Here is a 23482-nt window from a genome sequence, read left to right as displayed (position 1 = left end):
AAATGCACATCGATTAAGATCTAGTTTTATTATTATTATTTTTGTTTAGTGGCTTTCGTATCGCCTTTTTTCTACTTCGGGGCTTTTCGTGATTTTGGTTTTTTACCTTGGATGGTGCTTTCCATGTAATTGTACATATTTTCTTTCCCATGCCAGGTTTCTAATATCGTTTTTGACCTATTAAGTGAGAGATTTGAAATGACATTCCAAAATATATTAAGATTGGATAAAAACACTTTCTTTAAAAACAAATTGAAAATCATGAAAAAATGAGAACATGTTTAAATTGGAAGAAGGTTAAAACTTATATATACATATATATATATGCTTACTTTACAAGAAATTTTATATTTTAACAATCATTATCAATGTAATTATTGAATTTTGAATTCAACATGTTCACTTAAATGATTTTTTTTTAAAAAAATTAAACGCTCAAATGGAGGCTAAATGTTTGGGTACTTTTTCAATTAAGGGCTAAACGTTTCAGTTGTAACAATTAAGAACTAAACGTTTTCTATTTTTTATAATTAAGGGTTATGTTGATAAGTAAATAGAGCGTATATCACACGCGACAAAAAATCGCATTGTAAATGTAGTTATTACATGCTATATTGAAATTCAGTTGTTACAAGTCATGTTAAAAAATATAATTATTACATGTCATGTGAAAAATTTAGTTGTTACATGTCATGTTGAAAAATATAATTGTTATATGTCATGTTGAAAATTTAGTTTGTTACATGCTATATTGAAAATTTAGTTGTTACATGTCATGTTGAAAAATTTAGTTATTACACGTCATGATAGAAATTTAGTTATTATATGTCATTTTGAAAAATGTAGTTGTTACATTTCATGTTGAAAATTTAGTCGTTACATGTCATGTTAAAAAATATAATTATTATCTACCATGTTAAAGATTTTATTGTTACATGTTATGTTGAAAATTTAATTGTTACACGTCATGTTGAGAAATGTAATTATTACATGTTATGTTAAAAATTTAGTTGTTCCATGTTATATTGAAGAATGTAATTATTACACATCACGCTGATAATTTCGTTATTACATGTTATATTGAAAAATATAATTGTTATACGTCATGTTAAAAATTTAATTGTTACATGTTATGTTGAAAACTTAGTTATTATACGTCATATTGAAAAATGTAGTTATTACACAGCATATTGAAATTTAGTTATTACACGTCATATTGAAAAATGTAATTGTTACATACCATATTAAAGATTTAGTTGTTATATGCTATGTTGAAAATTTAATTGTTATATGTCACGTTGAAAAATATAGTTTCATCGGACTCCTTCAAAAAGAACATAAACAAATTTTCTAAGACACGAGCTTGAATTTGCAAGCGGTGGCTAAAAATACACAATTTATTAATTGTGTATTTACACAATTAAGCTTTTGTATTTTTTCAATTTATTACTTTAATAAAGTTAGTTTTCAATTTAAATTAAAAAATTACAAAAATTTAATTTATATAAATTATTATACAAAAATTAAATCTACATTTTTTATAGAACACACGGGCTAATTATATAATTTAATCAAAAATTTCGTGAAGACAAGGACAGAGTTGAGACTTCTCAACCAGCCCTTTGGTCTTCGGCGCTGAATCTTCTCCAAAACGCCTTCCAGAACTTAATAAATATATCGGTATTTAATTTTTTTTTATCTGTTATATATATGGAGATTCAAATTCTAAAACTATATGGTAAGGAGGGCAAGTTCAACCATATTTCTAAAACATGGAATACCTGCAGTTTCCGCTGCTGCTTTTTTCCTTATTGCAGACCCGATTTTACTCGGTTATGTGCCAGATGGGAGATTTGGATTCCAGAACTGAAAAAGAAGCCTTGCTATCTTTCAAACTCCATGTCAGTGATCCTCAAAATGCACTCTCAGGGTGGACACAGAATTCTTCTCATTGCAACTGGTATGGTGTTTCTTGCAGCAGCAATGGATTCCTAGTAGAATCCCTCCAACTTGGTAGACTTGGCCTTGTAGGCACCTTAGCCCCTTCCCTCTCAAATCTTACCTTCCTCCACACACTTAACCTTTCCCATAACTTATTTCATGGCCAATTACAGCTGGAGTTTAGTAGGCTCTCACTTCTTCAGCACATTGACCTAAGAAACAATTCCATTAATGGAACTGTTCCCCCCTTTCTTTCTGATTTCCATAATCTTGAAACACTTAGATTACAAGGGAACAATTTTAGTGGTATCCTTCCACCTGAACTAGGCAATCTCCAAAGACTCAGAGTCCTGGATATCTCTGTCAATAACCTCACTGGATCACTTCCTGCTACATTTGGAAACCTTTCCTCTATAACTTCTCTTGCTATTGCAAGAAACAAGTTAGTTGGTGAAATTCCAAGTGAGCTTGGTCAGCTTAGAAACCTTCAACAGATTCAGCTTTCTGAAAATCATCTAACAGGCCAAATCCCTTATTCTATTTTCAACATTACTTCTTTAGTTTTCTTATCCGTAACAAAAAATAACCTTTCAGGAAATCTACCAAATGATATAGGTCAAGCTCTTCCAAATCTCAATCAACTGTTTTTGGCACTAAACAGGTTTCAAGGAATTATACCTGCTTCTCTATCTAATGCTTCAAACATTGAATTTCTTGACCTGTCTAGAAATAGATTTCATGGGCCAATTCCTCTGCTTGGCAACATGAAGAAACTTATCAAGCTGGAACTTGGTTCAAATTCTCTCTCTTCTACTACAGCTCAGAATTTTCAGTTTATTGATTCTCTTACAAACTGTACGCAGCTGGAATATCTGATGATTAATTCCAACAGACTTTCTGGTGAATTTCCCTCAGTCGCAAATCTGTCAAGCAATATCCAGCATTTTTGCATTTCTGACAATTTGTTGGCTGGTAGCTTCCCTCAGGGGATTGAGAAGTTTCAAAATCTCATATCCCTTTCTATCGAGCAGAACTCTTTTACAGGTGAGATTCCAAAGAGTATAGCCAAACTTGGAAATTTACAGAGCTTTCTGGGGTTCCAAAATATGTCATCCGGAGAAATTCCAGAAATCTTTGCCAATTTTACACAAGTTTCTGTAATCCAATTAGGCAACAACCAATTCACTGGTAAATTTCCTACCAGCCTTGTATACTGCCAGCAACTACAAACATTGGACCTTTCTTGGAATTGGCTCAATGGAAGCATACCAGAAGAGGTTTTCCTGCTTTCTGGTTTAAACTATTTGATTCTGGTACATAACGTGCTTTGGGGTCCTCTCCCCGGTGAAGTTGGTAACTTAAAGCAACTTCAAGAGTTGGATGTTTCTGAAAATAAGTTGTTTGGAAATTTACCTTCATCAATTCGTGGCTGTTCAAGTTTACTATATCTCAACATGTCAAGAAATAATATCAGTGGTGAAATCCCGGATTCATTAGGAAAGTTAGTAGCACTAGAATTTTTGGACCTCTCTTCTAACTATCTTTCTGGACCAATTTCACAAGACTTGGAAAATGTTCAGTTTAAGATGTTAAATTTGTCTTTCAATCATTTGGAAGGAGAAGTTCCAACAGGAAAAGTCTTCTTGAACGTTAGCACGTTTTCTATCCAGGGAAACGACGCGCTATGCAGCAGTGATCAAGAAATTGCCAGAAATTTGGAGCTCCCTCAATGTAATGCAAGGAAAAGAAAGAAAAATCACCTGCTCAAAATTTTAGTTTCAGCAGCTGGAGCTGCTTCATTTATATGCTTGATTTTGTGCTTTGTATGGGCATTGATATCCAGAAAGAAGAAAAAGAGGGAGAAAGGCAGTAAATCTTCACTTTCATTGAAGGGGTTGCCTCCCATGATATCTTACTCTGATATCCGGCTTGCTACCGGCAATTTCGCAACTGAAAATCTGATTGGAAAGGGAGGTTTCGGATCTGTTTATAAAGGTGCATTCAGCACTAATGAAAACGGAGCGAACACCAACAATACTACCCTTGCTGTGAAAGTTCTTGACTTGCAACAAAGCAAAGCCATTCAAAGTTTTCTTGCTGAATGTGAGGCCTTGAGGAATGTTAGGCATCGAAACCTTGTGAAGATTATCACCTCATGCTCAAGCGTTGATCATAAAGGAGATGAATTCAAGGCCTTGGTTATGGAGTTCATGCCTAATGGCAACCTAGAGAAGTGGTTGTATCCAGAAGATGAGGAATCTGGGTTATGGTTGACCTTTCTGCAAAGACTTAATATTGCCATCGATGTAGCTTCTGCCATAGATTATTTGCACAATGACTGTGAACCAACCGTTGTGCACTGTGATCTGAAACCTGCAAATGTGCTTTTGGATGAAGATATGGCTGCTCATGTAGGGGATTTTGGATTGGCAAGGTTTCTGTCTCAAAATCCCCCACAAGGGGAGAGTAGCACAACGGCGGTGAAAGGCTCAATTGGTTACATTGCTCCAGGTCAGTAAATTACTCTTGTTAACTTTTTTTTTTCCGAGTAAAAAGTTTTCTTTAAAGGTAAATTTTTATGTGATGGTCATAATTGTTAGTCTAATTTCTGCTGAATTTTTCTGTAGAGTATGGTCTAGGTAGCAAAGCTTCTACCTGTGGAGATGTGTACAGTTTTGGTATTCTTCTGCTTGAAATGTTCACAGCAAAGAAGCCAACTGATGAAATGTTCAAAGAAGGTTTAAGCCTTAACAAATTTGCATCAGCAGTGGATCGTAAGCAAATTTTTGAGACTGCCGACCCGAGGCTTTTTAAGAATCAAGGAGGTTTATTGCAAAGCTCAATCAATACTTACTCTAGTGAAAGCAGCAGCAGCAGCAATAGCAGCAACAACAGTGGCAGTAATTGGCCCAGCAAATATGAAGAATGTTCAGCAGCAGTGATAAGAGTTGCATTATGTTGTGCAGCTCAATCAGCCAAAGATCGTTTATCCACCAGAGAAACCTTGACAAAGTTGCATGATATTAAGAAAATTTTACTCAAGTTATGAGGCACCCATCACCCTCTTACTCCATGAGTGTGCTAATAGTTTTAATTGGAGTTGGTTCTAATGTATTGAAGCCGATGAATGTTTTTAATTGCATTACTATTGCGTAAATTATGATCAATTTTTAAGTAATAAAGGTTCAACTTATAACCAATATTAAATTAATATTTGATCCATCGTTGCTTTATACTTTTATATACCGAATAACTTACTACCTTCTAAAAAAAAATAAAATAAATTTGAGGGGTACAATTTACTAATAGTACCAGATATTTAATGCTTAAGCTTGAGCAAAACTCAAGATATCAGTTGAACTTTGACAGAGAGGTGACCTTAATTAAGACAAAACTTCGTCATTATCATTCATGATTAGCAAATTCATTTTTTTTACTCTTTTTCTTTCTAATTATGTGTACTTGTAAATATTTTTATGTTGGTTACTAATTTATTATTTTTTAAAAAATTATATTATAATTAATATTACACAAAAAGTGATGAAAACATATAAAATGAGGAAAAGAGCTACATTACGTGAATGATCGCGAAAGTAATTGGAACAAGTGACTGGTTTCATAAGTTGTTTTCAACTTGAGATGTTTTAAAGAATTTAACTTGGAGACTCAAATATGATAATAGTTAAGAGATCTTCCTCTTAATCTTTTCTTTAACTACTTTCTCCTATCATATTTTCTCTCTTAACTTGTTATCTTATACATTTTCCCTCTTACCCTGTACTTAAGAGCATTCATATTACATTATTAATAACTATAAAACACCAATTACTTTAATAGTGACATAATGAGTTTCTAATTATTATTCATTACTACTTCAATGTTATGATGAGTTTCAGTAACTATTATTCATTGTGTATATTAAAACTTTTCGTCGTGGAAATTGCTTTCTGGTTGCGGACGATGGTCTCTCTTGTGGAAATGCTCGCGATGCCGGTGCTTGAGTGGCTGACCTGCTAGGATTCGGTCTGACTTATGGATGTTCGCTGACTTGTTATGTCTGTCAGGAGGAACAGAGGACTTCCCCTGTTTGTTGGTCTTGCTCTTACGAATGGTGGAGCCTAGATGGATGCAATGGTCGTTCTAGGACTCTGTAGGACGTCCATTAGGGTGTCATCTTTGCTCGTGGTCTGACTTTTTTTTATTTTGGGCGGCTTCTAGCGGTTGACAGAAACGTTTATTCTGGATTTAGAGGTGGAGTGATGAGCTTGCTTCTCTTTCGAGTTTCTCTTGTTTAGAGCAGGTTTCTAGGAAAAGAGTGAGAGCCATCTTCCGCTCTTTTAGTTTAGGACAGGGAAGGAATGCGATTTGGATTTCGTGAGGCAAGCTTTCCGTAACTGTATGTATCGTTTTAGCACAAGTTAGAAATCTTATGTCAATAGTAGTCTTTAGCTAAAAGTTAGAGACTTCTCATGACATAATGGTTTAGTGTCAATAAAATTACTTTAAAAAGTTGTTACTTAATATGTGCATTAAAACTTGTTCTCGATTAATTGTTTATATAGAGTTTTGATAATTCATTTTGGACATAATAAAATTTATGAAGCTAGGGCAGACACGTTTTCAATCTTATCTCCCTCTCTAGAAATATTCTCTGTCAAATTCTCTTTTTTGAGTCCTTGTCTGCCCTATGCTCAACCTCACTCCGTTACTCACTTGTTCGCTACCTATACTTACCCTTACTCCACCATTCACTTAAATTTTTACTTATTCTTTAACCTTACTCTACAGCTTATCCATTCTCTTTCACCTATCACAACATTTAGCATTTAAGATATTGTTTCAATCTTCCTCTACACCATCTCCAACACATCTTTTACTTATTTAGAATACTGTCTCTCTCCCTGTTACAAGAATGCTTTATCATTATGTAGAATCAGTTTCGGCATTTTCAACAGCTACAAATTCAATAGAAAAACTTCCCGTTTTTACAGGTTCACTTCTTTGCTTCAATTCCAAGAACAGAATGAGACAAACTTGTGTTTATGCGTTTTTTTTTTTTTTTTTTTTTGTGTGGTTTGAAGAATCTGAAGAGACGAGGAGTTAAAGTTTGAGATTGAATTGAAAAGACAGCTCAAAAGTGTTCGGGCGTGGCACTTTGATTCTGTAAGCTTTCGTTGGCTGCCACGTGTGTTATGTGTTAGATAAAATTTTGGAAGCTTTGTAGTGAAACTTTCAAACGGCGGTCTTCTGCTTAGCACCTTTTAGTGCCCTGACTTTGCATCTTCTCATGCAGTAAAAACTGAAAGTAATGATTAAGGCTATGGTTAATTTTTAATTAAAAATAAGTAAAATGTCCTAAAGTACTCATAAAATATACATATATTCATAAATTTCTTAATATATATTATGTTCCTATTATTTATGCACTCCAACGTCTCAATCAATGATATTATATATATATATATATATATTATGTTCAAAGAATAATCGAATTATTGGATGGAATAAAATGACATTATTCCCTTTTTTTTTTAATTTGGTTTATTTTATAGTTCAATTTCTCTGGATTTAACTTAAGTGAGATTGGCTAAAGTCAACAACTGTTACAACAGGTATTTTGACAATAAAAACTTGAGGTCATTTAGGAGGAGGGATTATCCTTTGTCTTAATTTTTAAGTGGCATTGCCTAATTGGAATTAATCCATCCAACATTTATCATCTCAATTGCATATAGCATTTAGCATATTACTATCAAACTCAACAATTTAAAGTTTCTCAAAACAATTAAGCCTTGAGACATTTACTAATGAAAGCATTTAATCAATACAATATGGTCAAAAAAAAAAAAAAACAGAGCAAAGAAGAAGGAGCTATCTGGTTTAACACTTTGACAGCAATCTAGACTGAACGAATATGGAGTCACAGATACTAATACGGTTTGTGCCATTCATTTTATTCTCTTATATATTTTTCCTAACCATACACTCAATTCACTTAAAAACAAATACAGTAATGTCTTTGCCCTTGTTCTTGTCATTCTTTTTCTTCTCAACTCTTTTGCAGAGTTTATAGCTTCTTATTTGCAGCATGGATAGCCTCCTGATCCACTTGGTATACCAGGATATGCGTTGGGAGGGTTATAATAATTAGCAAGAAGCTTCCGTCCTGCACCAGCATCATCAAATGTGGTTAATTAAAAGCCTACACTTAGTCTATAATTTGGAACCTGTGCTGTAGCAGAGAAACAACTTACCCAGATTAATAGGTTTCAGGATCAAATCCTGGGGGATAACAGCGGCACTAGCAGATGACATGAGAACTATGATGGCTAAGACAACCACCAACATCTTCACTTGAGAGGACTGAGTTAAAGCCATTTGCCAACGTAATTGAATCTGCAAAGAAGTTAGGGGACTTAGCTTGGAAATAGAGCAGGAGAAGGCAAGGGGTGATGGACAATGTCAGTTGAAGCTTAGTATTTATAGACAGAAAATCATGACTAATCATCAGATTACTGTATTCCACAATCTGAAATTTTAAGTCAGTCTACACTGATCTCAAGAGTAAAGAATATTCAATGAACGACTAGGTCTCATGGTTGGTTGGTTAGGCATTGAATTGAAGATTGGTACATGTTTGAATTGGGAAAAAGGTTGAAAAATCTGAAGGGCAGATAACTGCCATTTCTATATATTTAATACTATACCGTATTTGAGAGGTAACTTTAAACTAAAACAATCAATACAAATGATGATAATATTGATTCATGAAATCCAAGTCATGGTAAATTGGTTAATTCACTCAGGATATCACGAAAAAATCAGTACATGTTTGAATTGGAAGAGGTTAAAGCTTGCATTTATATGCATTCAATATGCATACTTAACAAGAAAATTTATATTTTAACAATCATTATCAATGTAATTATTGAATTTTGAATTCAACATGTTCACTTAAATGATATTTTTTTTTAATGGTGAATTAGTTTGTTGGGTAAGGACATTGGGAAAGATAGGTATATCTTTGAATTGGAAAGAAGTCGAAGAAAATTGGAAGGACATACAACTTGCATGAATATTCAATACAAGACTCTCTGCATTTAAATGAATGATGAATAGGTATTGACTAATGAAGTCTTCCTTGCGACAAACAACTGAAAAGTCATTTTTGACGTTGAAACATTGTTATTTGTTTTGCTTTTGAGACAGAGAGATACAAAGTGTCATGCATGCACCTACCAATTAACTGTCAAGAAATTGCATTTGACCGACAAAGCAAAGATTGGAGTTAAATATAGCATGGTACCAATCAAAAGCTATAGTTGGAAAGATTGAGTAGGACAGAAAGGCGAGTAATGAAAAGTTTCATCCGACTCTTTCAAAAAAGAAGATAAACAAATTTTCTCAGACACGAGCTTGAATTTGCAAGAGGTAGCTAAAAATACAAACAAAATAATGTTGACTTTATAAGGGGAGCATCAGTCCAAGATTTGCAAACTCATTCGACCCTTTCAACGCCTAAATAGTCTGATAGCACATGATTTCTCTGTTCATTGATTTCTTTAGTTTTGTATAACTGTCACCGACTTCTTGGACTATACCAGAGGAGCATAAGGACAGAGTATATTTGACTAAGCAGTTAAAAGTGAGAAAAAAAAAAAAAAGGGATTTATGATAGGAAATAGTGACAAGAAAATTATGGTAATTTTAAATTGATTTGTCCATATGATAACTAAAAAATATTGCTCAAGATCAATTTCAAAAGGACAATTGAATAAAATACTGGGTTTTATCTTATTATTGAAACGGTAAAAACAATGTTTTAACCATGAATCAGGCCATCTTGTAATGTACATTCTCGGAAGATAATCGGAAGAATCTTCTACCCAAGGCTTAAAAAGCTACATGTTGCAAAACATGTTTTGGCAGGGCAGTGTTGCTAGTCTATTAAGATGCCCTTTGACTGCTTCCCCACCCGCCATTCTCCTTAATCCTTCTAGTAGCCTTCTGTTCTTCTTTGACTTCCATAATGATTGCAACGGAATAAATTTGGCATGGAGTTCTAGAGGATCTTTTCGATAATTTTTATAATATAAATTAGGTAACCCCACTAAAACTAATTTAGGATGACTTACCTGAAGATTGGGACAGACTACAGTGTTAAGACTTTTTCAAGCAGCCTTTTGGTCTTCGGGGTTGAATCTTCTCCAAAAAGTCCACAACTCAATATCCATGGGTAATTATATGTACAGAGATTCAAATTCTAAAACCATACGGTAAGGAGGGCAAGTTCAACCATATTTCTAAACCATGGAATACCTGCAGTTTCTGCTGCTGCTTTTCTCCTTATTCCAGACCCAATTTTACTCGGTTATGTGCCAGATGGGAGATTTGGATTCCAGAACTGACAAAGAAGCCTTGCTATCTTTCAAACTCCATGTCAGTGATCCTCAAAATGCACTCTCAGAGTGGACACAGAATTCTTCTCATTGCAACTGGTATGGTGTTTCTTGCAGCAGCAATGGATCCCGAGTAGAATCCCTCCAACTTGGTAGTCTTGGCCTTGCAGGCACTTTAGTCCCTTCCCTCTCAAATCTTACTTTCCTCCACACACTTAACCTTTCCCACAACTTATTTCATGGCCAATTTCAGCTGGAGTTTAGTAGGCTCTCACTTCTTCAGCACATTGACCTTAGAAACAATTCCATTAATGGAACTGTTCCTGCTATTCTTTCTGATTGCCATAATCTTGAAACACTTAGATTACAAGGGAACAGTTTTAGTGGTAACCTTCCACCTGAACTAGGCAATCTCCAAAGACTCAGAATCCTGGATATCTCTGTCAATAACCTCACTGGTTCACTTCCTCCTACATTTGGAAACCTTTCCTCTTTAACTTTTCTTGCTTTTGCAAGAAACAAGTTAGTTGGTGAGATTCCAAGTGAGCTTGGTCGGCTTAGAAACCTTCAACAGATACAGCTTTCTGAAAATCATCTGACCGGCCAAATCCCTTATTCTATTTTCAACATCACTTCTTTAGTTTTCTTATCTGTAACGCAAAATAACCTTTCAGGAAATCTACCAACTGATATAGGTCAAGTTCTTCCAAATCTCAAGCGACTGTTTTTGGCACTAAACAGGTTTGAAGGAATTATACCTGGTTCTCTAACTAATGCTTCAAACATTGAATTCCTTGACCTGTCTAGAAATAGATTTCGTGGGCCAATTCCTCTGCTTGGCAACATGAAGAAACTTATCAAGCTGGACCTTGGTGCAAATTCTCTCTCTTCTACTACAGCTCAGAATTTTCAGTTTATTGATTCTCTTACAAACTGTACGCAGCTGGAATATCTGATGATTAATTCCAACAGACTTTCTGGTGAATTTCCCTCAGTCGCAAATCTGTCAAGCAATATCCAGCATTTTTGCATTTCTGACAATTTGTTGACTGGTAGCTTCCCTCAGGGGATTGAGAAGTTTCAAGATCTCATATCCCTTTCTATTGAGCAGAACTCTTTTACAGGTGAGATTCCAAGGAGTATAGCTACACTTAAAAATTTACAGAGCTTTTTGGTGTTCCAGAATATGTTCTCTGGAGAAATTCCAGAAAGCTTCGCTAATTTTACTCAAGTTTCTGAAATCCTAATGGGCAATAACCAGTTCTCTGGTAAAATTCCTACCAGCCTTGGAAACTGCCAGCAACTACAGACATTAGACCTGTCTTGGAATAGGCTCAATGGAAGCATACCGGAAGAGGTTTTCATGCTTTCGGGTTTAAACTACTTGATTCTGGTACATAACGTGCTTGGGGGTCCTCTCCCTAGTGAAGTTGGTAACTTAAAGCAACTTCAAGTGTTGGATGTTTCTGAAAACAAGCTGTTTGGAAATTTAACTTCGTCAATTAGTGGCTGTTCAAGTTTACTATATCTCAACATGTCGAGAAATAATATCAGTGGTGAAATTCCGGATTCGTTAGGAAAGTTAGTATCACTAGAGGTTTTGGATCTCTCTTCAAACAATCTTTCTGGACCAATTCCACAAGACTTGGAAAATCTTCAGTTTCTCAAGATGTTAAATTTGTCTTTCAATCATTTGGAAGGAGAAGTTCCAACAGGAAAAGTCTTCTTGAACGTCAGCACGTTTTCTATCGAGGGAAACGACGCGCTATGCAGCAGTGATCAAGAAATTGCCAAAAATTTGGAGCTCCCTCAATGTAATACAAGGAAAAGTAAGAGAAATCACCTGCTCAAAATTTTAGTTTCAGCTGCTGGAGCTGCTTCATTTATATGTTTGATTTTCTGCTTTGTATGGGCATTGATGTCCAGAAAGAAGAAAAAGAGGGAGAAAGGCAGTAAATCTTCACTTTCATTGAAGGGGCTGCCTCCCATGATATCTTACTCTGGTATCCGGCTTGCTACAAGCAATTTCGCAACTGAAAATCTGATTGGAAAGGGGGGTTTCGGATCGGTTTATAAAGGTTCATTCAGCACTAATGAAAACGGAGCGAACACCAACAATACTACCCTTGCTGTGAAGGTTCTTGACTTGCAACAAAGCAAAGCCATTCAAAGTTTTCTTGCTGAATGTGAGGCCTTGAGGAATGTTAGGCATCGAAACCTTGTGAAGATTATCACCTCATGCTCAAGCGTTGATCATAAAGGAGATGAATTCAAGGCCTTGGTTATGGAGTTCATGCCCAATGGCAACCTGGAGAAGTGGTTGTATCCAGAAGATGAGGAATCTGGATTATGTTTGACCTTTCTGCAAAGACTTAATATTGCCATCGATGTAGCTTCTGCCATAGATTATTTGCACAATGACTGTGAACCAACCGTTGTGCACTGTGATCTGAAGCCTGCAAATGTCCTTTTGGATGAAGATATGGCTGCTCATGTAGGGGATTTTGGATTGGCAAGGTTTCTGTCTCAAAATCCATCACAAGGGGAGAGTAGCACAATGGCAGTGAAAGGCTCAATTGGTTACATTGCGCCAGGTCAGTAAACTACTCTTATTAACTTTTTTTTTTTGAGCAAAAATTTAACTTAAAAAGGCAAATTTTATGTGATGATCGTAGTTGTTAGTCTAATTTTGCTGAATTTTTCTGTAGAGTATGGTCTAGGTGGCAAAGCTTCTATCAGTGGAGATGTGTATAGTTTTGGAATTCTTCTGCTTGAAATGTTCATAGCAAAGAAGCCAACTGATGGAATGTTGATAGAAGGATTAAGCCTCAATAAATTTGCATTAGCAATGGAACGCAATCAAATTTTTGAGACTGCCGATCCGAGGCTTTTTAAGTATCAAGGAAGTTTACTGCAAAGCGCATTCAAGACTTATTCTAGTGAAAGTAGCAGCAGCAGCAACAGTGAAAGTGATTGGCCTCGCAAATATGAAGAATGTTTAGCAGCAGTGATAAGAATCGCATTATGTTGTGCAGCTCAATCAGCCAAAGATCGTTTATCCATGAGAGAAACCTTGACAAAGTTGCATGACATTAAGAAAATTTTACTGAAGTTATCATGAGTCAGCCCATCAGCCTCTTACCCCATGAGTGTGCTAATATTTTTTAGTGTTTTGATATATGGGAGCAGATAAATGCTTTCGTTTGTAAATATTATCATGTAAACTATGAGGAATTATTGAGTAACAAAGTTCCAATTTAAAAAATAATTAATTAATTTATTTCATTATGTAAACGCAAATAATAGAATTACATAAATTTTTGAGTCTTTTTATTTGTTTGATTTTTTTAAAATTTTATCTCTGTTTTTTCTTGAACAATTTTCTGAGCAAAATTGAATTCAAATGTTAAATTTTATTTATATTAATTCGTTTGTATATAAACATGTAAACTTGTCTTATCAAGATCTTCCTTGTACTATAAAGACAAAGGTATAGAATAAGATTAATAATATATATCAGTGTTCATTTATAATTTTAGCTACTACATAAAGTGCAAAGGAAAACATGCATTAAAATTTCAGATACTGCAACTCTATATATTCGCATTCCCATCATCTTCGTTTACATACTCGGCTTCAACCTACTTGATACAGATGACGTTCGTAAAATTAAGTAATAAGAAAAGATATGGTTTACTGTAACCATATATTAATGATAAGAAAGTATGCATATTGGATACTATTGAGAAATTAAGAAGAAGAAAAAAGTGATAGAAACATGCATGTTTTTCTTTGGGCCCTTTTTTCATGCATAATTAGGTGCTTGCGGCTTCCTAAGGAGGACAGCATGTGGAGGATCCCCCTGAGAATCCTACCCCATACCCTTCATATTTTCTGCCTTGATGCTTGTCAACAAGCTTCGGAGCTGCAGCAATAAGAAAATAAAATGTCTTTAAAATATAAAGAAAAATATAATAGTATTATATATTATTTCATACATGATGAAAAATAATTTTTTTTCTATTTCATAAATGTCATTTTACCCAACTCAATATTTTTCAATACGGAATCTCAAATTCTAATAACAGAAATATCTCTTTAAAAACATATAAATGTATATATATATATATATAGCTTCATATTTCTATGTTATTATTATTATTTTGAGTGATTTTCTAGTTAGTTAATTAATAAAAGACTAAATGAGCATAGTGCATTGATACTGCCCGATATTAGGATTGGGAATGGCAGCCTGAGGGACAACAGCAGCTGCAAAAGAAATGAGAAAAATGATGGCTACGAAAACCATCATCATCTTTGCTTGGGAGGACTTAGGTATGAAAGCCATTTGCCACCTTAATTGATAATAACTTAGATATGCGAGCAATAAGTGACAAGAGAAAGAGAGAAATAATTAATTAAAGCTAGCTAGAGCCTAGAGGGATGAGGCAGAATGCTGGTTGAAGCTTGGTATTTATAGACGAACAAGAAGCATTACTTCCAAGTTCCAAGTGATAGATCACTAATTAAACCAGTACTAAGCTTACGTGCTAAGACGTGTTAATTGGTATGGCTGCACAAATTTGGGGGTGAATCGAGCTAACCAGCATCAGACTCCAAAGTTGAAAAGGTCATCACCTGACTTTTATTATTCAGTTGTGTTAAAATCTTTGGAATATTTTTTTGGGCATTTTTTTATAGCATAACAGAATTATAATTAAAATAACTCCCAGTAAGTAACCTAGTACCTAGAATACGTGCATAGATTAAGGAACACGTGCTTTAAAAGATGGACACAAGTACTTGGGAAGTGCTTGCAATCTTTAAGGAAGCAGCTAAGTCTCACTGTTACTGATATTGAGATAGTACGTATAGTATCTTCCCAAAAGTACTGAAAAAAGTATCAGACTTAGTATTGAAGGCAACGAATTTTCTCAGCAAGAAGGAGTCAACACAGAATTTTCTCCAAAAGATGATCATTTCCCTGTCACTCTGTCAGTGTCACTCTAGAGTATCAATCGAACATAGCGTAATTTACACTCAAATTAACCCCAAACGAACACAATGCTAACAAAAGATTTGGTAAGAAGATAATTAAACACTTGATTGACAAAAAAGTTCGCATAGGCAAAAGCCTATACTAAAGCCTACAAGGATTCTACAGCTCCATCGAAGGCCTATAAATACTAGACTAGAGGAATTTATGTAGTTACCCACAAGTTCAAATCTTATCTATCTCTAGCAAGGCAAAGAGTGTAGCCATATTACCATGGAACATCTGCACTTCCTGCTACTGGTTTTTACCATATTCCAGACTCGTCTTTACTTGGGTATGAGCAAGATGGGATGTCTGGAAGGCGCCAGAGCAGACAAAGAAGCCTTGCTATCTTTCAAATTCCAAGTCACTGTCCCTCAAAATGCACTCTCAGGGTGGACGAGAAATTCCTCTCACTGTACTTGGTATGGTGTTTCTTGCAGCAGTAAAGGATCCCGAGTACAATCCCTCCACCTTAGTTGGCTTGGCCTTGGCGGCACCTTAGGCCCTCAGCTCTCAAACTTCACTTTCCTCCACACACTTAACCTTTCCCACAACCTATTTCACGGCCAAATTCAGTTGGAGTTTAGTAGGCTTCAACTTCTGCAGCAAATTGACCTGAAGAATAATTTCATTAATGGAACTATTCCAGCTATTCTTTCTACTTGCCATAACCTTGAAACACTTCGACTAGAAGAAAACAGATTTAGTGGTAAGCTTCCACCTGAGTTGGGCAGTCTGCAAAAACTCAAAACTCTCTCTGTCTCTATCAATAATCTCACTGGTTCAATCCCTCGTACATTTGGAAATCTTTCCTCTTTAACGTCACTTAATCTTGCAAGAAACCAGAGTCTTGCGGAAATTCCAAGTGAGTTGGGTTGCCTTCGCAACCTTCAATATTTTCAGCTCTCTGGGAACCATCTCACTGGCGAAATCCCTTCTTCTGTTTACAACGTTTCATCTCTATTCTTCTTATCTGTGACCCAAAATAACCTTGGAGGAAAATTACCAAATGATATTGTTCAAGCTCCTCCAAATCTCAGGCAACTCTATTTGGCGCAGAACAGTTTTGAAGGAATTGTACCTGGTTCTATCTCTAATGCTTCAGGCATTGAATATCTTGACCTCTCAATGAACAGATTTCATGGGCCGGTTCCTCTGTTTGGCAACATGAAGAAACTTATCTGGTTGAATCTTGGTTCAAATTTTCTCTCTTCAACTACAGCCCTGAATTTTCAGCTGATTGATTATCTCACAAGCTGTAAGCAGCTAGAAATTTTCATGCTTTTTTTCCAACCAGCTTGTTGGTGAATTTCCCTCCTCAGTTGCCAATCTGTCAAGCAATCTCCAACACTTTTGCATTGCTAACAATTTGTTGACTGGCAGCTTCCCCCAGGGGTTTGATAAGTTTCACAACCTCATTTCTCTTTCAATAGAGCAAAATGCTTTTACAGGTGAGATACCAAAGAACATAGCAAAACTTAAAAAGTTACAGAGTTTTAGTGTGTTCCAGAACATGTTATCAGGAGAAATTCCAGATATCTTTGGTAATCTTACACAACCTTCCGACGATCAAATGGACAATAACAAGTTATCCGGAAAAATTCCCAATAGCTTGGGATTCTGCCAGCAAATAGAGACATTGAACCTGACTTCGAATAGGCTCAATGGAAGCATTCCAAATGAGATTTTCAGAGTTTCAAGTTTAACCAACTTGAATCTGTCACACAACAAACTTTGGGGTCCTCTCCCCAGTGAAGTTGGTAACTTAAAGCAGCTTCAAGTGGTGGATGTTTCTGATAATCAGTTGTCTGGGAATTTGGCTGCATCAATTGGTGGCTGTGTTACTTTGCAATTGCTCAACTTGTCCAAAAATAATATCAGCGGTGGAATTCCTGGTTCAGTAGGAAAGCTAACCTCCCTGGAGGTTTTGGATCTCTCCTTTAATAAATTTTCTGGACCAATTCCCCGAGACTTGGAAAATCTTCAGTATCTGAAGAAGTTAAATTTGTCTTTCAATCATTTGGAAGGAGAAGTTCCAAAAGGAAAAGTCTTCTTGAATCTTAGCCTGACCTCTGTTCAGGGAAACAATGGGCTCTGCAGTGGTGATCAAGAAATTGCAAGGTATTTGGAACTCCCTCAGTGTAAAACAAGAGCAATAAAAAGGTATCATCTGCTTAAGATTCTAGTTTCAGCAGCGGGAGTCACTTTATTCTTATGTTTAATTTTCTGCTTTTTATGGGCTTTGAGACCTGGAAAGAAGAAAAACAAGGTGGACAAAGACGGTGAACCTTCACCTTCATTGAAGGGGTTGCTTCCAATGATATCTTACTCAGATATCCGGCTTGCTACAAGCAATTTTGCAGCTGAAAATCTGATTGGAAAGGGTGGTTTTGGCTCTGTTTATAAAGGTTCATTCATCACTAGTGACAATGGAGCCAACACCAGTAACATTACCCTTGCTGTGAAGGCTCTTGACTTGCAACAAAGCAAAGCCCTTCAAAGTTTTTTTGCTGAATGTGAGACCTTGAGGAATATTAGGCATCGAAATCTCATGAAGATCATCACCTCATGCTTTAGTATTGATCATAAAGGAGATCAATTCAAGGCCTTGCTTATGGAGTTCATGCCCAGTGGCAACCTAGATAGGTGGTTATATCCTGAGGATATGGAATCTGGGTTATCATTATCCTCGTTGCAAAGACTCAATATCGCCATCGATGTAGCTTCTGCTATGGAGTACTTGCACAATGACTGCGAACCGCCAATTGTGCACTGCGATTTGAAACCTGCGAATGTACTTTTGGATGAAAATATGGCGGCTCATGTAGGGGATTTTGGATTGGCAAGATTCCTTCCTCAACACCCTTCACAAGAGGAGAGCAGCACAATAGGAGTCAAGGGCTCAATTGGTTACATTGCTCCAGGTCAGTGAACCACTCTTTTAACTATAGCTGTTTTTTTTTTTTTTTTACTTAGCTTTTATTGATCAAAAAAGGGCACAACTGTGAATGCGTTTGCTTACTGAAGTCAAACACTAGTGTTATGCATTCTGATAATTCTTAAAGTCTTATGTTCTGCTGTACTTTTCTGTAGAGTATGGTCTAGGTGGCAAATCTTCAACCAGTGGAGATGTCTACAGTTTTGGAATCCCTCTGCTAGAAATGTTCATAGCAAAGAGGCCAACTGATGGAATGTTCAAAGAAGGATTGAGCCTCAATCAATTTGAATCAGCGGTGGATAGTGATCAAGCTTTTGAGATTGCTGATCCGAGGCTTTTCAAGGATTTTTGAAGTTCAAAGAAGAGCTCATTCAATACTTATTCTATTGACAGAAGCAGCAGCACCAAGAATGACAGTTATTGGCCTGGCAAATATGAAGAGTGTTTATCAGCTATAATTAGAGTTGGATTGTCATGTGCAGCTCCATCAGCAAAAGATCGTTTATCAATGAGAGAAACATTAGCAAAGTTGCATGAGATTAAGAATTCTTTACTTAATTAAGGTCGAAACCATGTAAGGCAGCCCATGTTTTATCTGATATAGCTTTGCTGAAGGACTGTTGCTATTATATTTAGGATCAGTCCTAGCAGAAGCATTCAAGAATATTCGTTTAGATTATTGCTAGTGATGATATACACCTAGGATATTTAAAGTTCCAAAATTTACCTTAAGTATTAGAAGTATGGAATTTCAAGTATTTCATCCTGAAGTGTTTTTTTTTTAAAGCATATTTTATTCCTTCATCACCAATTCATGTCATGACAAGTCTTTAGTCTGATTGACAGAAGACTTTAGTGGCCTAGAAATCCTGGTGTGAGAAATATCACTGTACAAATACAAATTCACAGCACAAAAAACCACCAGCAAGGAATCATCACAAAGCCAGGACATGGGAAAATGATCTTTCAAAGAACAACCTAAAAACCATAAAATCTGCAGAAACATACACAGGAGATCTGCTTAGAAAACAGAACACGAAAGGAACCCCCAAAGGAAGAAAGTAGAAACGAGGAACCATAAAAATCACAAAGCTCCCAACCGAAATGAGACCCAAAAAGAATCCAAGAGTACAGATTTCCTGAACCTTTCATCATGAAGTGTTGTTAATTGGATAAACAATTTAAGTACTAAGTTTTGGAAACCCAATTGTTTATTTATTGAATTCAAGAAGGGATTATTGAATTGAATACCAAATTAATGAAAGGAATCTAAGATTAAAGGCGAACCATAATGATATGTTTGGCATCTAAATAGATATCTAGATTAATGAGAGGAAAAACGAAGTGTGTGCCCTCATCTATTTTTGCAGGGAAATACCAATAATGGATTATTGGTGACCTTGTTAGTGGGTTCTGGGTTTGCATTGTTTTCAAGAAGCGGACTCGGATGAGATGGTTAGGGCCACAGTTGAGAGTCAGCTCGCGCCTGTGGCCTTTGCCATTAGGTGGAGAGTGGGCTCAGTCCCAGCTCACCATGGTCCATGCAAGAAGGAAGGTAAGGGTGTCGGTCTTTCTTTTTCCACTCAAATTTCAGAATGAAAATTGAAAAATAAAATCTTAATGGAATGAACTTGACAAAAGAAGCAAAGTAATCTGATCAAACCAAACTTGAAGATCGTTTACTTCTTTCACAGATTTCCCATGAAGAGATAGTCCCAAATAGACAACTTGCCAAGCATTTGTGTGGGTGAGTAAAAGCAGAGAGAAATTTTCATTGATTGGGCTTAAATGCTCTCTCCTCTTTACAGATTAGCATATCATAGGCATAGCCAAGCCACCTTATCTTGGCATACATTGGCAGCAAGGGGAATCTTTTGCATCCAACAAGCCAATCAGGTCATCAACCTAATCCTAGAAAACAGCAAATTTGTTTGGCTGATTCTGTAAGGTGACTCACGCTCCCCTCCTTTCCTTCCAACTGGGACAGATAAAATGAAAAAATAAAAAGTGAATTGCCTTTTGGATGGAGTGGGTGTATGCAATCAAAACAGTAGATGCTCCCACTTTTCCCTGTATGCATTACGGGAAGAAAGCAGCCCCAGGCCCCTACCCACAAAGAAAGCACCGGGGACAGGTTCTAGGCACAGCAAATGTTACCCAGTAAGGTATTACCATCCAACCATACAACTTGGGTTGTGTCTTTGAGGTCTTTCCATTCTCAAGTAGATAGATATTTCCTCCCTCTGAATTTGTTTCCATTTAAAATACAAAAACACTACCTTTATAAATTTGGTTGAATAGCTATCATACTTTTGACAAGAGTTGGTTTCATGCATTTGCTGGACATACTGTAGAGAGATTATGACTAGAGCTAGAGTACAGTCGAGGCAGATTGCTTGTGATGGAAGTGTTTTTCACAAGCACTTTCCTGCCACTTACAAGCCCCAATTTGATGTATGGGTGGAGGAGTGGAAGAGGCTACTTTTGCAGCTGTAATCACACCTTCTCTTTTTTGGGCCTTCATTATTGGCGGCATGGCATGCCTTTTTAATAATGTGCAAAAGGGATACAACTCAAATCTCACTCTTAACTCATCTTTATTTTCATTCAAATTGAATGAAACCAAAATTCTTCTAAACCCACTGATCAAGTTGTACTCCAAATAGTGGTAAACTTTTTGGGGGAAGATATATTCAAAGCTCATGTAAATTCAAATCATTCAAAATTACATTTTCTTTGATGTTCCATTATTATGATTTTATGACTAAGTTTGCAAATGTCACATTACTACAATAAGTGGGCCAAATAATTAATTTGACTAGATACCAATGACAAAATGATCTAGGGTTGTTTTGAGTGGCTAATTGTCCCAAAAGTTTGAAATTCATAAAAGAAAAAAAAGGAAAATCAACTTTCTCTCCTAAAATTAGGTGATTAGTGTTAAATGTAGGAGAAAGCGCATGAAAGATATAATTAAAGAGCAAAGACTTTAGTAGTAAGATATATATATATATAATATTGGACCACAAAATTCATGAAATTAGGGTGAAATATAGTCAGGGTTTTAGTTTCATGCGTAAAGAAATAACTGGATGATCAATTATTCCATAAGAAATCAAAACTTTTTTTATATTGATAGGAAATAATAATGCAACTTTTGTATTAGAACTAGCCAGTGTAAAAACCCCAAGATTCAACTTAAAATGTAGCAATGCCTCGTTAACATTACCTGGGGAGTCAATAGTCAATATTAGTTTGCTGGTTTAATTAATTAATGGAAGAGTTGTACCGGAATTGGGTAAGTCCAACTCTGCCTAATTTTAGTCAATGTTGCCATAAGATTTGCTGATCATGCATGGTTTGTCAACCAGCATGCACCTTGCTCACCTCTTCAATCATCTCTCATTACTTTTCAAACTCCATCATCTCTTATCTTCTTCATCTTCACTTCAAACTTCTTGCCTACCATCTTCCATATGTACCATCTGGGATGCAAGTGCACATGTAAGCTAATCCCATATACCAACGAAAAAGTGTACAGTAGTAGGTAGTAATTTGGAGCATAGGGTTGATGGCAGCCATCCAAATATCTAGCTGTATGGGCCATTGCTGACTTTCGCTATGGGGGCTGATGAAAAGGTCAATACTTTCGTTTTTCTTTGCCATTAAAGAGAGCTGAAGGTTGCCCATGTTCACAACTTAGACACACCACAAACTCGTGAACATTTTCCATCATATAACCTACCTATGAATTTAAGCTATTTAACTATTTTGGACTTGTCAGCTTCTCCACTCGTCTTCGTGGAGTGTAGTTGACACCAAAGGGAATAATGCATTACCCTGTGCCAACTCTGAATTGAGAGACTGAGGTGGGAAATAAAAAAAATGTTTGTAAAGATTTAAGAAAATTTAGGCGTGTTGACTAGAGGTCAAGGTCGACAGATCCGATCCTACTATAAATAAATTTTCTTGCACCAAAGAAGAGAAAGGAGATTAAAAAAAAATAGTAAATAGTTTAACAAAATATATTATATTTACATGTTATATATAAATTTACAAAATAGTAACTAAGATGAGTTTAATCTTAAACTATATATTATATTTACTTTTTTTATTTTATAAATTGGAAAGTTGGCATGCAAAAGCTCATAAGATTTCCCCTTTTTTTTTCCCCTTAAAGCTCAAAGTCGAGTAGTATAATAAAATTGTAGGACATGGTCCCATTTTAGAGACAAGTAATCCCTAAAAAATCTACCTCTGAAAGAAAGGAATCTGGACCCATCTACATCTAGGACCTTATGACCTCTATTAGTGTGATAACATGTTCTTCATACTATATGCAAAAAGGTTACGGAATATCTAATGTGCGAAAAAGTTCATTGCATACATATATTATTAGTGAAAAACTATGCTATTTTATGGAATTGACTTTAGTTTGAAATGATGGTTTTCTCAATTTACAATGCATAGATGCTTTTGCAATTTGTCGACTTTACAATCAGTTCTTATAGAAAAGAAAAAGTATAATTTCTTAATTACAGCAATCGACTGAATCAATGGTGAAGTGAAGGTAGTGATTAACGTATTTTAATTTTTAATTTTTTTTATTAATATATTTATAAAATTTAAAATATATAAATTTATAAGTAAAACGTGTAAATCCCAAGAATGAGAGTTTTCCCTCTAATGCAGCAAAAGGACAAGTAAGGTCAAATATTACGTACTAAGATTGAATAGAGATTATTTAGTGGAGATGAGCCAACCCCAAAATGAAAAATAATAAGAAAAATAAAATAAATTTCATAATTAAAACATGAACTGCTTTAAAGAATTAGGAGAGAAGGGGACAAAGCCAAATTCACCTTTCAAGATTGCATGATTAGCCCCGAGACTAGAGTCGGGAAACAAAGATGTGGACATAAAGCAAGTGGTTAGACAGCTTAAGTAGCTATCCCACTCCCATTTTGTGGGTCCAAATCTTGAGATTGGTAGGTCCCTTTTGTCTTCTTCTTTTCCAAAGCCTAAATGTGTAGGTCCCACTTCTTAATCCCATCATCTTATGCTCCCCTTTTCAATTTATTTTTATTTATTAAAAGAATTTATTTTTTTATAAATATTAATTAGTTTTTGTATGAGTTCAGTAATATAATTTATTTAATTCAGACG

General features: G+C 35.6%; 2 protein-coding genes, 1 long non-coding RNA gene and 1 pseudogene across 4 annotated transcripts; 3 read left to right on the top strand and 1 right to left on the bottom strand.

Moving 5' to 3' along the window:
* The first annotated feature begins 1772 nt into the window (after positions 1-1772).
* LOC18602816 (uncharacterized) lies at positions 1773-4990 on the top strand. The gene is made up of 2 exons (XM_088805714.1): positions 1773-4452; positions 4569-4990. Exons 1-2 carry the CDS (start codon positions 1773-1775, stop codon positions 4988-4990), a joined length of 3102 nt encoding a protein of 1033 aa, XP_088661840.1.
* Positions 4991-7868: 2878 nt separating this feature from the next.
* Positions 7869-8395, bottom strand: LOC108661651 (uncharacterized). The gene is made up of 2 exons (XR_001927405.2): positions 8196-8395; positions 7869-8107 (listed from the first exon to the last, which is right to left on the bottom strand). It is a non-coding gene; the product is annotated as an uncharacterized LOC108661651 (long non-coding RNA).
* Positions 8396-10211: 1816 nt separating this feature from the next.
* LOC18602815 (uncharacterized) lies at positions 10212-13673 on the top strand. The gene is made up of 2 exons (XM_007034427.3): positions 10212-12934; positions 13049-13673. The coding sequence occupies exons 1-2, from the start codon at positions 10252-10254 to the stop codon at positions 13459-13461; spliced, it is 3096 nt and encodes a 1031-aa protein (XP_007034489.3). The 5' UTR covers positions 10212-10251; the 3' UTR covers positions 13462-13673.
* A 1799-nt stretch (positions 13674-15472) lies between these two features.
* Positions 15473-19028, top strand: LOC18602814 (uncharacterized; annotated as a pseudogene). Its single transcript, XR_016025924.1, has 2 exons — positions 15473-18302; positions 18472-19028. The product of XR_016025924.1 is annotated as an uncharacterized LOC18602814 (transcript).
* Positions 19029-23482: the final 4454 nt, after the last annotated feature.

Source organism: Theobroma cacao, chromosome 4 (assembly GCF_053813885.1).
Source record: "Theobroma cacao isolate CCN51 chromosome 4, ASM5381388v1, whole genome shotgun sequence".
In the NCBI taxonomy this organism is placed as follows: domain Eukaryota; kingdom Viridiplantae; phylum Streptophyta; class Magnoliopsida; order Malvales; family Malvaceae; genus Theobroma; species Theobroma cacao.
Note: the sequence above shows the minus strand (reverse complement) of the source record. Positions and strands in the feature narration are given on the sequence as shown.